At 41.8% G+C, this 16,731-nt stretch overlaps 1 protein-coding gene across 1 annotated transcript; it reads left to right on the forward strand.

The window, feature by feature from the left end:
* Positions 1-342: 342 nt before the first annotated feature.
* Positions 343-11,898, forward strand: LOC130874585 (intelectin-1b-like). The gene is made up of 8 exons (XM_057769975.1): positions 343-400; positions 1,219-1,226; positions 1,853-1,943; positions 3,461-3,708; positions 4,019-4,177; positions 4,776-4,896; positions 5,696-5,799; positions 11,746-11,898. Exons 1-8 carry the CDS (start codon positions 343-345, stop codon positions 11,896-11,898), a joined length of 942 nt encoding a protein of 313 aa, XP_057625958.1.
* Positions 11,899-16,731: the final 4,833 nt, after the last annotated feature.

Here is a 16,731-nt window from a genome sequence, read left to right on the forward strand (position 1 = left end):
GGAGCCTGGCAAAGTCTGGGCTATTCCCACCAGGCTCTTCCCATAAAAGGACAAGAGCCTCACCTGGACCACACTAGAGACTCTGCACAGAGAGAAGAGCTCATCTCAACTCAGCGGACAACTCTGAGTGTCTGGCCAGGTATGAAGGGGAAGGTATAGTTGCTGTCAGTGGAAGAAGGAAAGTGGACTCCAGCTCGGGTCTGCTTTAGGACCCAGAGATGCAAGGAGCTTAAAGGAAACGATGGAGCCTTTAAGTGGGACTAGATAGGAGCCCAGACAGGGATGGGGAAAAAGATGGTCTGGATAGAGAGTGACCTTCTTCTTGTCTTTCTCTAGATGACCATGATCCAGTTCAGAATCCTGCTGTTTATCATTTTGGTCACCAGAGGGTGCACTGCAGGTGAGTCTTGATATAGGACCCCAGACTCCTCAAGTCACTTCTAGCTTTAAAGGCAGTCAGCACTAGCCTTGGATACTTTCCAGACCTGGTTCTCTTGAGGGCCAGAGATCATGATTTTGTTGTTATCGCTCCTGTTGTTTACTGTTTTGGGAGACAGGGTTTCTCTATGTAGTCTTAGATGTCCTGGAACTTGATCTGTAGACCAAATTGGCCTCAAAATCAGATATCTACCTACCTCTACTTCCAAACTGCTGGGATTAAGTAAGTGGAATACCACACCTCATGCCTTTTTACAAAATAATAATAAATTTTTGAAATTAAATATAATTTCATTATTTTTCTACTTCTTTTCCTCCTTCAAACCTACCTCTGCTCCCCAAATGAGGGAATAAAGAAGTGAGTCACTGCAGTTCATGCCTTTAAAAATAACAATAATAAATATTTTAAATTAAATATGATTGCATTATTTTCCCACTCTTTTTCTCCCTCCAGCCTTTCCCAATTATTGCCCACCCTCAGTCTGTACAATAATAAATTGTGTTTAGTTGTGGGTTTATGTTCTTTTCCTGGAATGTAAATACAATCTATGGCGTCCATCATAGAGATGATACCTTTGAGATGTAGGCTGGGTGATGATGCCTCTTGAAGGAATTGGACAGTGGCAGTGAGATTGTTGGAAAATGCCCTAGTCCTAACTCTATACTTGTGTGTAGCTCCACGGGAACTTCTGAAGGAACTGTGTCCCATCCTAGTCACTCTTTATGCTTAGGACCTTGGCCTTTGAGTTTCAGTGCCAAGGGAATGGTCTGGTTTGTGAGCAGAGAATGTTTACTTCAATCCTGCTCTCTACAAGAACTCAAAATTATTTTAAATGAGTAATTCCTTTTCACAGATATTTTGGTATCTTTAAGGAAGAAGGCAAGTCCCTAAATGTCATCTTTTGTGATCTCCACATGATAATCTATGTCAGCTTGATATTAGACACCAGGGAACTGAGGCTCAGACACAATAAATACTATCTAAAAATGCTTGACTTGTAAACATGGAGATACTTACAATCTGAGCAGCTCTGACACCAAAGTTCTCATTTGTTTCCAGTCTTCTAGGTTCTCAGAGGACTTTGCAGAGTTGAGGCCAATTTGCAAGGCTTTTGATTCCAGGCTCTCTTGTTCTAGCTTCTGCCCTGTCTACCTCATTATCCATGCTTCAGGCACATTAGACTCCCTGCATTTCTCCTACCTGCAAAGTTGAACTTCACCTTATTTTTCTTTTTTAGGACTTTGGACACAAAATTCTCCACACCTTCAAATCTCTTATCTTTATTCCTACTTAGAAATCTTGTTGATTCTCAGAGGGAGGCTTTGAGAAGTCATGAAATGAGTTTAGGATGAATTACAGGGGAGGCTGGGTGTCCCATGAGTGTGAAACTCTGCATCTTCTCCTGTTAAAGAGAACCTGGACACCAACAGCCGAGCCAATCCTATGTCTTCCTCTCTGTTCAGAAGCTGCAAGGAAATCAAGCAGGAGGTCACTGGGGCACAAGGTGAGTGAAGAACATTTAAAGAGCACACTGTGATCTTAACACTTGGGAGCCTACGGCAGAGGATTGAAATCTCCAAGTCACCTGGGAAGACCCTGTCTCAGAAATGCAAACACACAACCCAGCTAGGAAATCAGGCTTTTGTCCCATGGAACAGCTTTATTTGTATATAGAAAATGTGATAAAATGTACATAGTGGAATGTGCTTAATCAACTTTAAGGGTATTCAGAGTCAAGAATGACTTTCACAAGGGTATGGATCACCACTATCCATCCCCAGAAAGTTTATGTTCCTTTAATAGAAATTCTGTATCAATGAACTCCCATATTCCCTGTGAATTGCTGTGCTGTTTCCTACTTCTATGAATCTGTCGATTTCTGTTACCTCATATGACTAATCTGCCTCGTTTTGTTAGCAATCTTCAAGCTCATATGTGTTGTAAAATAGTTCATTTATTTTAAAAAGATTTATTATTATTACTGTGTGTGTAGATAAACATGTCTGTGTGGGATATTGTGTACATGTATGTGTAGGTACATGTAGAGTTGAAATAGGCCATCTAGTCCTGCGGAACTGGAGTGACATGCACTTGTACAAATACCAAGTTTGAGGGATGAGAACCTACTCAATTCCTCTGCAGGAACAGTACTTGCTCTTAACCACTGAGCCATTTCTTCAGTTCACTTTACTCTTTTTGATCTATTGGATATATAGGAATGTACACAATATATATTTTGCATAGGAGACAGCATAGAATATACTGGGTATTCCTTTTTCTATAGAAAAGTACTTGACTTGTTTCTGCCTTTCAGGTCTTGTGTCCAGAGCTGTAACAAACATGAATGTACATATATGAGTCCCTGCTCCCACTTCTTTGTGTATATACTGAGTAGAATTACTAAAACCTTTGTAAATACTCTGTTTAGCATTAGAAAAGCATCACTGTCAGTTTGGGTAATTCCATGTTCTCCTTCAGTCACAGAAACATGACTTTCTGAAGTCAGGCAGAACCCAGGGACACATGTGGTAGGACTCCCAGGATATGAGGCATTAGCTGTTGGAATAGACTGCTTGTTTGTTTCCTGGCTGCTTAGCCCTGAAATAATCACATGTAAACTGTATTAATTAAAACACTGCTTGGCCCATTAACTCTAGCTGTTTATTGGCTAACTGTTACATATTAATTTAACCCATCTCCATCAATCTGTGCATCACCACGAGATCATTACCTACCAGTGAAGTTTTGGTGTGTCTGTCTCCAGTGGGGGCTCCATGGCTTCTCCCTGACTCCGCCTCCTTTCTCCCAGCATTCCTTTTAGTTTTTCCCACTTAGCACTGTTCTCCTATAGCTCTTCTGTAGGCCCAAAGAAGTTCCATTATTAACCAATGATATTTATGGCAAACAGAGGGAAATCCCAAATCAATTAACCATGTTTGTAGTTCCTAGAGCCATTCTGTTTCTAGAGCAGAGATGGACAATGAGCCTGCACACAGGACAGTGGACTGCTTCTCTCTACAGATGGCCTCTATTTCCTTCGCACGGAGAATGGTGCCATCTACCAGACCTTCTGTGACATGACCACTGATGGTGGTGGCTGGACCCTGGTGGCCAGTGTGCACGAGAACAACATGCATGGGAAATGCACGGTGGGCGATCGCTGGTCCAGTCAGCAAGGCAACAGAAGAGAAAACCCAGAGGGGGATGGCAACTGGGCCAACTACAACACCTTTGGGACTGCAGAGGGGGCCACAAGTGATGACTACAAGGTAGGTACACTCTGTAGTCACTGGGGAAAGCGTGAGGATGTGAGTGTAGCTCAAGGATGCCCTGGAGAGGGTGGGAAGGTTGTCCTTCAACATGGGCAAAGAAGTGAAAAGTGCTTACCTTGAATCTCAGAATCCTCCCAAGTAGGCTTTTTGGTAAGCAGGTGGTAGTGGTGGGGGAACCTTGAAAATAGGTCATCTGAGCATGGCTGGCCCTCTGTCCACCTGGAGCCTAGGGATATCAGTTCTTCTAGGAACTTTTACTCAGTAAAATCTCCTCCTCTGGTCAGACTCAGTATTTGTTGCTTTCCAGAACCCTGGCTACTTCGACATCCAGGCTGAGAACCTGGGGATCTGGCATGTGCCCAACAATAGCCCCCTGAAAAATTGGAGGAACAGATCCCTGTTGCGGTATCGCACTTTTAGTGGTTTCTTTCAGCGCATGGGCCATAATCTGTTTGGCCTGTACCAGGTATTTATGATTGCTAATCAAGGCTGCTTCTCATGGGTTGGAGATAGGCAAGTGTTTGGGGCTGGGCATGTGGGTATTCTGTGTTCCTCACATTCTAAAGTGTAATGAGCCAAGGAAGGGAAAACATAGGGGTATGTGGAAAAGAGAGGAGAAAGAAGAGGAGAGGAGAAGAAAGAAGAGGAAAGAAAAGGAAAGGAGGAGAGGAGAGAAGAGGAAAAAAGGAGAGGAGATGAAAAGAGAGGAGAAGGGAGGGGAGGGGAGAGGAGGAGAGCTGAGGAGAAGAGAGAAGAGGAGAGCAGAGGAGAGGAGAAGAGAGGAGAGGAGAGGAGAGGAGAGGAGAGGAGAAGAGAAGAGAAGAGAAGAGAAGAGAAGAGAAGAGAAGAGAAGAGAAGAGAAGAGAAGAGAAGAGAAGAGAAGAGAGAGAGAGCAGCCAAGAATGTCAGAGAGACAAAGACAATGGGAAGGGGTCTTTCTTATCTAACTGGTTTGGAAACAATCTCACTTACTGCACACAAGCAGTGCTTCTCTGTGTAGGGCAGTGTTACTGGGAGTGCCAGTGCTGCAGTCCTTACCCAGTGACTTCCTTTGTTCCTTGTAGAAGTACCCAGTGAAATATGGAGGAGGGAAGTGTTGGACTGACAATGGTCCAGCATTACCTGTGACCTACGACTTTGGTGATGCACAGAAGACAGCATGGTATTACTCCCCCTTTGGCCGAAGTAAGTCTCTAACGCTCATCTGAACAATCTGAAGGATACGTGGTAAATTCAGTTATGATGGATAAGAGACATTTGCCATCCACTACAGCATGCTTCTCTTCTATGACTATTTCTGTTTTGTTACACTTCATTCAATTGATTGTCCTTGGGCTCTCAACTATCACTAACCCATCTAACAAATTAAAAGAAGCACTGAGGGTCCCAGAACTTGCTGAAAGTACAGGCCATGAGCAGGAGAGTTAGCGTTTGCCCTGGGGATACATGGTTCTGGAATCTACTCTTAGCAATCCCATTATCAGTTTGAAGTTTATTTAGGAACAGAACAGGTTCATGTGCACAGGGTTGAACAAGAGAAAACAATGTATTTATTTCAGTTGTGAATGATGACTGCTCTGTTGTTTAATATAAATCCAAATGGGTCATGTACCCTTAGAAATGTTAAACTTTTGCTGTATAATTCAAAGAACTTCTTATTTATTCTTGGAATATAAGGCTTTAAAGAAAAGTTAGCAAGGTTAAATATTAACAGGGCCAAAATGAATGCACTTAACTGCTGTGACAAGTCCTTGGAGACATTCGGTAGAGACCTTGCTGTATCAGAAATTTCTCCATTCAAACTGACATATGGGGACCTTTTCTCAATAACCAGCTCCTGGGGTCTGTGGATGAGAACAGGTGAAGCTTCCCCAGTGGGTCTGATATTTTAGACTGTATATCCTGAACCTGACACCATAAACTCTGGGTTGACAGTGATTTCTAGCACTTTCCTTGAATGCTGTTTACTGTCTTTTGTTTTCAGATGAATTCACAGCAGGATACATCCAATTCAGAGTATTTAATAATGAGAGAGCAGCCAATGCCTTGTGTCCTGGGGTGAAGGTCACTGGATGTAATACTGAACATGTGAGTCTATGTAGTGACCAAAGAGGCTCACGAATAAGACGGGGTTGCCTGTGTGTTTCTGTGTATATTGAGCATGGGAGACTGTTGAATTAGTGTGTGTACATGTATGAGAGTGTGACCTTTCCCTATACCTTGCTACGTCTCAGGGATAAGAATTTCTGTCTAGATACAGAAATCCTGTCTTGTTGAAAACCATGGTCAACATTTCAAACTTCTAATGCACTGTTGCTGTTTGCTTAGCTTTTAGGATGAAGCACTCAGTCACCAGGAATGAGGGTGACACTTGTATTCAGGAAGTTGTGTGCAAGTCATTGGGGGCTGAGATTGTTAGAGAGTTGCTCTCCACCCAGGATTTAGCTATAAGAGTGAAACAGATACATAGTGAATTCCAGGTCAACCAGAGCTACATAGTAAGACTCTGTCTTAAAAAATAGCATGCTCTTTTGTGATGCATCCCTCGCTAATGTAACACTATGAGAAGAGGAGCATGAGCTCCTGGCAGGTGATCCTGAAGATCTCAGTGTCCATTTATTTATTCCTCAGTCACTAACTTGTACTTCACCTGGTCAAGATGAGGCAGCTTCTTGTCTAGGTGGACCTTGGGAATGTGATGTGGAATGATGAAATGGAGGAGAGCCTGTGGTGTTGAGGGAGTAGCGAGGTGTTTTAAATTTTGGGATGTAAGATGTGGTAGGATACAGGAATATCTCTTTTTTCAGAAATGTTAATATGGACTAGATCAGGAAACAACTTTTGCATCACACCAGTGGTTTTTGGACTGTATGTCATGAGGACCACTGCAATGTTTAAACAGGCAAATAAGATTAATGTGAGCATTCTTTTTTTGTCAATGATGATACTGGTATGAACCTAGAGGTTACAGATTTTAATGAAGAAAAGAGTAAGCATAAGGAAATAAGTATTTAAATGGTTTCCATGGTCCAAATGAAGCCTGATGAACTGTGATAGGAATCTGGGGAAAGAGGAGGCATTAATGGGTTCCAAAGATTTTTAATTTATTAATAGTTGAATACAGAGAATGGGAATAGAAGACATTTTGAATAGTTTCACTGTTTTCATTTGAGTAGGTGAATATCAAATAGTGTGCCAAGATGTCTGGATGCTGAATATGTTTGGGATCAAGGAGGGATTTATAGGCATTATTCTGAATTTTTAAAACATTTACTTGACTTTATTTGTATGTGAGTACATGTGTATTCAAGTTATTACAGAGATCAAAAGGAGATATTGGCTCCCTGGGAATTGGAGCTTAAGTCTTTCAATTGGGTACTGAGATCTGATGTCGAAGATGGGATCTGAACTTTGCTTCTTTGATAGAAGCACAAGATGTCTTAACCTTGGGGTCATCACCTCAACTCCCATGTTACTAGCTTCTTTGGGTGGTATTTTATTTTGTCTTATTTCAGATATGTTTTTTTAATTTGATACGTATGAGTGGTTTGCCTATACATAAGTGAAGTGTGAACTCAAAAAGGTATAAAAACTGACTTATTAAGGAGTACAATGAGAAGGACAAACTCACAGATACAGAGTAAGGCTGAAGCCACCTCTGATCCAATGTACCTCTCTGCTGCTTGGGTCTCTGACCATGCCAAACACCAGTCAGAGCAAGAGAGTGAGCATGCTTTCCTCTCAAGCTTATTAGTCATCACCTAGCACACAAGCCATGCCCTAAAGCAGGCACCCCAAAGCGATTGACAGAATGAATTCTCACAACAGTTCCCCATTTTGTCTAAATAAAAAGTTTATAAGCATAATACAAAACCATTTTAAGGGTAGGACTGTTGGTACCACTGAGAGTTTGACAGCTGTTTGCCTTGTTTTTGTACAGTCTGGATGGTCAGAAACTGTTTTTTTATAATGCCTTTTAATATTATTCACAGAAACATGAGTTGGTTTATGGCCTGTTTCAGAGATGTGAAGAATATTAATCTGGGTATTCCATTGCTGCAGTATATCATGACCCCATAGGGCCACTACTACATTAGCCACAGATGGCCTCAGCCTTCCTCTCTGTCCTTCTGGCCCTGTGCATTCAACCCATCGCATGTTTTGTTTTACCTGAGAAAAGGTTCCAATCCCAAGGAATTGAACATCTACCTGAGGAGGCCAATTCAGATGCCAAGATTATGGAGTATTAATAGTCACATCCTCACCTGTGTCTAATAATCCCTCAATTACGATGTTATTTATTTGTACTTTTAGCTTTGGTCTTTGGTCATTTATCGAAGTCTGCCAAGTACACATGTTATAGTTCCTCCTGAAACTCTTGATTTATCCTCCAAAACTACTTTATCATCCAGCAAGTATTATGCTTTTTTACAATAGATCCTTGATTTTCTAATTATTCTGGGAAAGATTGTCCTCCACACTTACTGGGAATGATTAGAACACATTCAACTTGGGGGCCTGTAAAAGGTCCCCCAAGAAGCTTCCCAACGGTGAAGAGTTACCTTGTTTGTCTCTTGTTGGTCTACATTTGTTGGCCCAATGTTGACCTTTACCACATGTTTTGCATAGTCAAGAAGGTTGGGGCCTTCTACTTGGGTCATTCCCAGAAGAAACATTATTTTTAGGAATTCTCTGTCTTCAGTTTCTTCTCAGATGTCTTATTCTACCACAATTTAAAAATTCACATTTTGATGTGTCTTCAGGCCTTTTGAAAATGCCTCTCTTGCCCAGGTCTCATTAGTCAAGAGACTCACCATTGGCTATGTGTTAAATCCACTCATCTATTGGTGCTGATCTGAACTTTAAAGGCCCAAGTATCTTTTTGCATTCTCAGCATTTTCAAAAGCCAGAGATTCTATTAGTACTTATCTAGCTTCTTGATCTGACACCCCTATATGAACAGTTTTAGTCCATCTCTGTAAAATGTCACCGAAGAGTTCTTGTGGACCTTGTATAACATTAGTATACAACTCAATTCTTTTCCTAGTTCTTGAATCCTGTCCAAAGCATTTGAGGCCGCTCTATGGCATAGAGACACAACATGTTCATTGTTAGTGGCTTGACTATTTATATCAGCATAATGACCCTCACCAAGAATTTGATCTTGGGAAACCTCATATTCTCTGACTTTTACCTTGATGTTCAGGGACCTTAGCTTCCTCTCTTTAATAGTTCCTCCATTGTAGCTGAGGACCATATTATAAAATTGCTAAGGCTAGTTGAAGCCAATCACATGGTATAATCCTATTTCTTGAAGACCATGTATTTACCAACTGCCTCACAGATGCTGAATGTGTATCATAAGAAACTATTGCCTCCTTAAAATCTTTTAAATCTTTCATAAGTATATGTTCCCATTTACTCTCTGTATATCCTTCTGGATAGTTAATGTTTGCTGCCTTCTCAGAAATGTAACAGGATAGATTATATCAGGTGAAATTACAAGTCTTGGCAAGTCATCTCTGACTCTGTGAGATACTTGCAATGTTAAGGCCCCTCTAATCTCTTTTGTCTGAGCATCAATGCTCTTTTGATCAGTTTTAACAAGTTCTTCTAAATATTGAAATCTATTTTTCACTGCTTTCTGTAGGGTTTGAACTTCCTGAACAGAGAATGATTCCAATGATTTCATTAGATCACTCAGCTTCTTGTTTTCATCATTCACATATGATTCTAAGGATTTAATTTTAGCCATCAATCATAACTTTTATCCTTAGAGATTATCTGGAAAGCTTGCAAATTGCCTTCCAAAACAAACCTTCTATCTGCTAACATTCCATAACCATTTGATATAAATAAATCTTTTCTGCCAATTGAACATTTCCATGTTCTATGGAATAAATTTTGCCTGTTAATTTATAATCCATGGAATGAATCCTTTTGGTAATTTCTCAGTGTCAGTTTGTAAAGTGTATAAGTCTAAGTTTCTCATTCCTGGAACTTTTATCAAACCATATTTTAAGGATGCAATATGAATTTCCAGACTATAGAAACTATGATTAAGAATGTATACATCCCAGATAGGTCATAAATCTCTTCTAAAATTCCATCTATAGTAGAAATGAAAAGGTTTTTAAATTCGTGAATGGTGATATTATCCACAATTGTTGTTGAATAATTATTTATTTATCAATCTAATATTTAGTTATCAAATAATTTACCTCCATTAAAATTCTCAGAAAACTGTGGTAGGTGTAATATACTTGATTTATCAGCAGGTGGAGCCAGTGTTCAGGTGGCAGGTTCAGGTGGCTGCTGAGATTTTTATGGTGTAATAAGGATGTTAGCCAGCAGGTGTTGCCATTGTAACACTAAGGTTCTGGAGCACAACCTGAATAACCTGTGAGACCTAGCAAAGCTGAAACAAATTATATCTAACAAAATTTGGTTATAACCTGATTAGGGGATGGGGTACATGCCAAGGGAAGCTGGCAGGCATGCATAGCAATGGGAGAGGACTCCTAACAACCAGGTCAATCACTGGTGGGAAGTGTCTATCCTGTAGAGCCACCTGGGTCTTAGAGGGATTGATTGATTGCACACAGGAAACCCAGAGCATGTAATTTAAAACCTAGTGTTCACCAAGCATGGTGTGTCACGCCTTTAATTCCAGTGCTAGGGAGGCAAAGGCAGGCGAATCTCTGTGAGTGCAAGGCCAGCATGGTCTACAAGGCGAGTTTCAGGACAGCCAAAGATACACACAGAAGCCCTGTCCCAAAAGACAAAAACAAATACAAATAAAACCTGGTGTTAAATGTGAAGCTCGTAGAGGGGCATAAACACGCTGCAGAGCAGGCCCGCTTGGCTGAGAGATTGGCTAGATGCAGGCCCTGCTCCTACAGGGCGGGATGGTCTGAAGCTGTAGAAAAAGCGCTTGTGCTTAGGCGTGGGACAGGCCAGACTGTGACTGCCGTGACTATTCCTTGACCAGACCTGGTGTCTTTGGTATTGAGTTGGAGACAGCCTTAGTCCACAAAACAGCAAGATCATATGAAGAACAGGTCATGTCAGACAGAAGCACAAGGCAGATCAGAAATATTGAACTGTTAAAACAGCCGCAGGGTTCAGCGTGGGGGAGAGGGGAGGCTGGGGCCACTAATGTGACTAATACATAACCTATGGCACTGTGCATGGTGAGATCAGCTCCAGATGTGAAAGAGCATGCAGCCTAACTGATGGCTTTCTGTGGGACCCTGTGCTTAATCAGAGAAGGCCTCCACCATGTCCAGGTGGCAGCTAACAGATGTCTGCACTCTGGGTCCCATGGAACAAGGATGCCACACAAGCTAGCCACAGGCCATGGATTTCAATTCATCTTTGTGAAGCATGAACTCATAAAGGCTTAAAAACCTATTTATTAGGGAATGCAATGAGAAGGATAAACTCACAGATACAGAGTAAGGCTGAAGTCACCTCTGATCCTGTGCCATATCTCTGCCACTTGGGTCTCCAAACACACTAAGTACCATGCCACACACCAGCCAGAGCAAGAGAGCGAGCTTGCTTTGGTCATGATGTTTCCTCACAGCAATAGTAACGCTTGATGGTTTCCGAGATTTTAACCCATGGTCATTTGGCGCTGTTGCTTTTAAATTCATAGTGGAGCAGAAATAACATATCTGAGCAATATGACTCACTTCTTAGTTACAAGAAGTCAAGAATGACCAGGGAAGGTCAGAGCAAGAAACCCTTCAAAACATGCCACTCACACCTTCCGTGATCTATTTCCTCTAACCAGACACCCCCTTCCATATCACCACCACTTCCCAATAGTCAGTTCAAAATGGTAGCTCCATTAGTGATTAACTAACTGATGAAGGCAGGGTCCTCATATTTAATCCTTTCCCCAATGTTCTGCCTCTGAATATTACTTATCCTGGAGATCAGGTGTTCAGTATCTAACACCTTTTGATAGGGAACTTTATATCTGAACGATAACACCTCTCATTGATACTTCCTCCCCTTGTTTTTCAGCACTGCATTGGTGGAGGAGGATTCTTCCCAGAAAGGGACCCCATGGAGTGTGGTGACTTCTCTGGATTTGATGCGGAAGGATATGGAACTCACACTGGGAGCAGCAATAGCCGGGAGATAACTGAAGCAGCCGTGCTTCTGTTCTACCGTTAAGAACTTTGTGGTGTGGGACCCAGAATTCTTCTCTAATCTGTGGATTCACATGAATGAAGAAATACCTATCTAGTTACTAGAATGCTAATGACACAGGAAGGAGAATAAAACATGTTCATTGCAGGCGTTGGTGTCTTTGTGAATTCTTTTTGTATGGGGATGGGAGATATCAAAAGGGTTTCTGCTGTCCTGTTTGATTCTCTTGGTATTTTATTCAGGGTGGGAATTCGGATACAGCAATACTCTTTTTACTCATTCTCTTATATATTACATCCTGACAGCAGCCTCCCCTTCCTCCTCTCCTCCCAGCCCCTCCCTTACTCTGCACTCCCCCAGATCCACGCCTCCTCCATTTTCCTACTGAAAAGCACAGGCTTCCTAAGGCTATTGACCAAACATGGCATAACAAGTTACAATAAGACCAGGCACATCCCCTCATATTAAGATTGGACGAGGCAACCCAGTAGCAGGAAAATGCTATGCAATATCCCTTTACACAGTGTAAAGATACTGTGATTGGTTTAATAAAAATCTAAATGGCCGAGTGAAGAAACATATATAGCACTATAAAAACAATAAAATAAAAATTTTAAAGTAAGCCAGGCGGTGGTAGTGCACGCCTTTAATCCCAGCACTCGGAAAGAAGAGGCAGGCGGATCTCTGGGAGTTCGAGGCCAGCCTAGTCTACAAGAGCTAGTTCCGGGACAGACACCAAAGCTACAGAGAAACCCTGTCTCAAAAAACAAAACAAAACAGAAAAAAATTTAAAGTAATATATATACATATATATATACATACACACACAGTAGCTAAGCAGGTGGTATAGCAAGAACTTCTGTACAGAAAGAGCTCTGGGAAGAAGAAAGGTTGAGTAACAGCTGGACATAAAGGAAGTCAGTCATGAAGGAGGAGAAATAAAAGTCATGAGACATGCAATACTTTAAAGATTAATAGAAAAGGGTTAAGTTATAAAACCTAGAGAGTAACAAGCCTAAGCTAAGGTCAAACTTTTATATTTAATAAGAAGTCTTCATTTCATTTTTGAACATTGGCAGCCCAAAGAAAAATCCTTGGGCAGCTGAGGAGAGGGAGCCTGAAATGGTCCTATACTATAGCCATACTGATGAATATCTTGCATATCACCATAGAACCTTCATCTGGCAATGGATGGAGACAAAGACAGAGACCCACATTGGAGCACTGGACTGAGCTCCCAAGGTCCAAATGAGGAGCAGAAGGAGGGAGAACATGAGCAAGGAAGTCAGGACCGCAAGGGGTGCGCCCACCCACTGAGACAGTGGGGCTGATCTAATGGGAGCTCACCAAAGCAAGCTGGACTGGAACTGATGGAGCATAGGATCAAACCGGACTCTCTAAATGTGTCTGACAAAGAGGGCTGACTGAGAAGCCAAGGACAATGGCACTGGGTTTTGATCCTACTGTATGTACTGGCTTTGTGGGAGCTTAGTCTGTTTGGATGCTCACCCTCCTAGACCTGGATGGAGGGGGAAGGACCTTGGACTTCCCACAGGGCAGGGAAACCTGACTGCTCTTTGGATTGGAGAGGGAGGAGTAGGGGAGGGGAAGGAAATGGGAGGAGGGGAGGTGGTGGAAATTTTTAAGTAAAAATAAATAAAATAATTTTTTAAAAAAGTAAAATCTGTTTAAATAATGGCATCCAACATGGGGAAACATATCCATGTAGGCCCTGAGAAAGTTTTTTCAAAAAAAAGTCTCCAAACACACATACACACACACACACCACAGAGAGAGAGAGAGAGAGAGAGAGAGAGAGAGAGAGAGAAACCACAGAGCAAACACAGCTTCCTAGCGACACAGTCTCTCATTTGGGCTGCCTTGTGTCTCCCAGCAGCTACACACAACACAAAGTGACACACACATAAACATGCACACACACAAACATGTGCATTCATGCACATACAAGTACACAGACATGCATAAATAAATAAGAATATATTTTTAAAAATTATATGGATTTTCTTGGTTCCTCAGTATTCTCACACACCTTTCTTCCAATTAGAGAAAGCAAAGAGAAATCTGAATGAGTTTTATCTGATGGCAGTCCCCTGTTGGGGGATATTTGATCACACTGTGAACCTCAGATTAGCATTTGTGTTAAGTAAATAAAATTAACCTTGGGTCAGGAGGCTGAATCAGGAACTATTTGATAGAAAGTTATCATAGAACATCAGAGGACATCTGGGAGAGACAGAGAGATGCACTGGAAGTAGAAGGGAGGGATTATGAGAGATGTGGCTTTTTTCATTTTGGCAGACCACAAAAGCATGCTTTGGGGGGAGCTGCCAACAAAGAGAGGAGGTTAGCTAGATGCTTCTCAACCTCTTTGAGCTAGCAGGTCTCCCCACAACTTCTGAATCTCGAGTCTTGTTTATAAATAGAATGATAGAGATCTGGTAAAAAGCTACCTTTAGTGCCAGCAGGAGAGCCTATGCTTGTGGGAACAGAATTCCCACCAGGCTGCAGCATGGGCAGCGGGGTCACTGCCAGAAAAGCAGGTCGGGAACTGCACGGTCACAATTGCTGGCTGAAATAGCAGTAGATTAAGGCACAGCCACTGCACCACTGAACCAAGGATAAAACAACAGTCTGCTGTGGGTGGCCCTGTTCCCTTGTGCCAGGTACTGTTGACTGGGAGTGTGCAGACCAGCGGCAGGACACTTTTGTCTTCCACGTGCTCCCCAGCACATAGTGCAAAAACTAGTTCAGTAAAGATTGTTGACCCGTGAAAGAGCAGCCAGATGAGGGATGTTCTAAAGCTGTAGGTTTTCCAATGTAAACGTGACAAGTTCTAGGAAAGTGTGTCTCCTGGAGCTAGAAAAGCGCAATGAAGAAAAAAAGAAAAAGAAAGAAAGAAAGAAAGAAAGAAAGAAAGAAAGAAAGAAAGAAAGAAAGAAAGAAAGAAAAGCAAAAAGAGAAGCCTCTCATCCAGAGAAGGCAGCCAGGAGGACCTCACTAGGAAGGTGATTTTACTTAACACTTTGCTTATCCTACAGAGACAACTGGCATATGCCATTATTTTCATGGTGTTCCACTGGAGAAATGACTTAGAGCTTAAGAGGATTGCTCTTCCAGAGGACTCAAGTTTGATTTCCATCACTCTTGTCAGGAGACTGACTCCTGCCTATAACTCTACTTTCAGAGAATTCAATGTGTCTAGCCTCTATGAAACCGGGTGGGAACCAAGCATTCGACACACAAACATGTAGTAGACATTCCATGTTTGTTCTATGACATTTGGTTTGTTTTCCTACAAATAAAGTTTGCCTGGAGATCAGAGGATTGACCAAGCTAGTGGTTAACCATAGAGGCTAGGCAGTGGTGGCACACACCTTTAATCCCAGCACTTGGGAAGAAGAAGAAGGAAGATCAGGGGTTCAAGGTTACCCTGGGCTACACTAGATTGATCAAGTCTAAAAGAAAAGCAAAGCCTGGTGGTGTTGGCTCACGCCTTTCGCCCCAGCACTTGGGATCTCGTGTCTTTGATACCAGCACTTGGGAGACACACATCTTTGATTCCAATACTGGGGAAGTAGAGACAGGAATACAAGGTGGGCAGAGATGGGATCTTGGGGTCCCCATTCAGTCTGATGATTCATAGAGACTAATTAAGACTATGCTTCATCTTGTGTCCAACATTTAGGGTATTAATTCATGAAAAAGCTGCATGCCCATGGCTTTGTAGCCACTGGCACATGCCAGAACTGCATGTGGAGCTCCCGCTGGAGTCACCACCACACTGGCTAGGTTTTCCTTTTTTTTCCCCCAAGCCTCTGAGTGAGTTTAGGATTTTTCTTTTACAGCCTTTCTGCAGCAAAATCCACAGATATTTGGGCTCCAAAGGACACCACAATAAGCCACTTTTGCATGTTCCCCCATGCAGAGAGCTGGCTCTACGGCTTTTCTCCTGGAGGGTTGTGGGCCTTCCCTGGGGCTGCTGCCCTGACATCCACTCAGGCTCCTACTGTTCTTCACAGCAGCAGTCAGTCTCACATTGTAGCAGCAGCAGGAGATTTGATGAGAAAATTGGGAATCCTTAAAGGGAGGAATTGGTTATAAAAGAGAGTATTTTACAGATCAAAAAAAATGGGAAACAGGGACTGGAGAGATGGCTCAGTGGTTAAGAGCATTGCCTGCTCTTCCAAAGGTCCTGAGTTCAATTCCCAACAACCACATGGTGGCTCACAACCATCTGTAATGAGGTCTGGCGCCCTCTTCTGGCCTTCAGGCATACACGCAGACAAAATATTGTATACATAATAAATAAATATTTTTTAAAAAATGAGAAACACTGTTATGGTGAAGTCGGGTCTCTGTATGATTATGCAATCCATAGTTTAAAAATGGAACAATTAAATGAAGGGATAATCATCTTAACAGGGATTGGCATAATGTTAATTATTATTTTGATACCTCTTCCTCTCAGTTTGATAATTCTTGGTTTATATCTAAAAAAGTTGGCTGATATGTGTGCCAAGACACTGGCCTTAAAAAACTTATTAAAATGGCTCATAGAGATATTCAGATCCAGACAGAGAAATTTAAAAGACAACCAACCTCAGCATTATGTTATAAAATAAGAGAGGAACAGCCCAATCTTTCTAAACAATCAACCCTAATTTATCCAGTCATCTTATAAGAACTGCCAAATGATATATAATTCCAAGTCTGTGTAAGAGCTGACTGGATTCCTTTAGAAATGTTATATTTTTTTTTAAGGAGATTTAAGGAATTGGTAGTTTCATAGGGTATGCACTCACTTTTTGTGAAGCAGATGGTAAATTAATGGTCAGT

The sequence above is a fragment of the Chionomys nivalis genome, chromosome 5 (genome assembly GCF_950005125.1).
Source record: "Chionomys nivalis chromosome 5, mChiNiv1.1, whole genome shotgun sequence".
Taxonomy (NCBI): Eukaryota; Metazoa; Chordata; class Mammalia; order Rodentia; family Cricetidae; genus Chionomys; species Chionomys nivalis.

Bases quoted from the DNA above. Each gene is read 5' to 3' on its own strand.
- LOC130874585 (XM_057769975.1), top strand. From the start codon at position 343: ATGATCCAGTTCAGAATCCTGCTGTTTATCATTTTGGTCACCAGAGGG. The intron at 3,709-4,018 runs GTAGGTACACTC...GTTGCTTTCCAG, and splicing joins CCACAAGTGATGACTACAAG to AACCCTGGCTACTTCGACAT. The intron at 5,800-11,745 runs GTGAGTCTATGT...CTTGTTTTTCAG, and splicing joins CTGGATGTAATACTGAACAT to CACTGCATTGGTGGAGGAGG.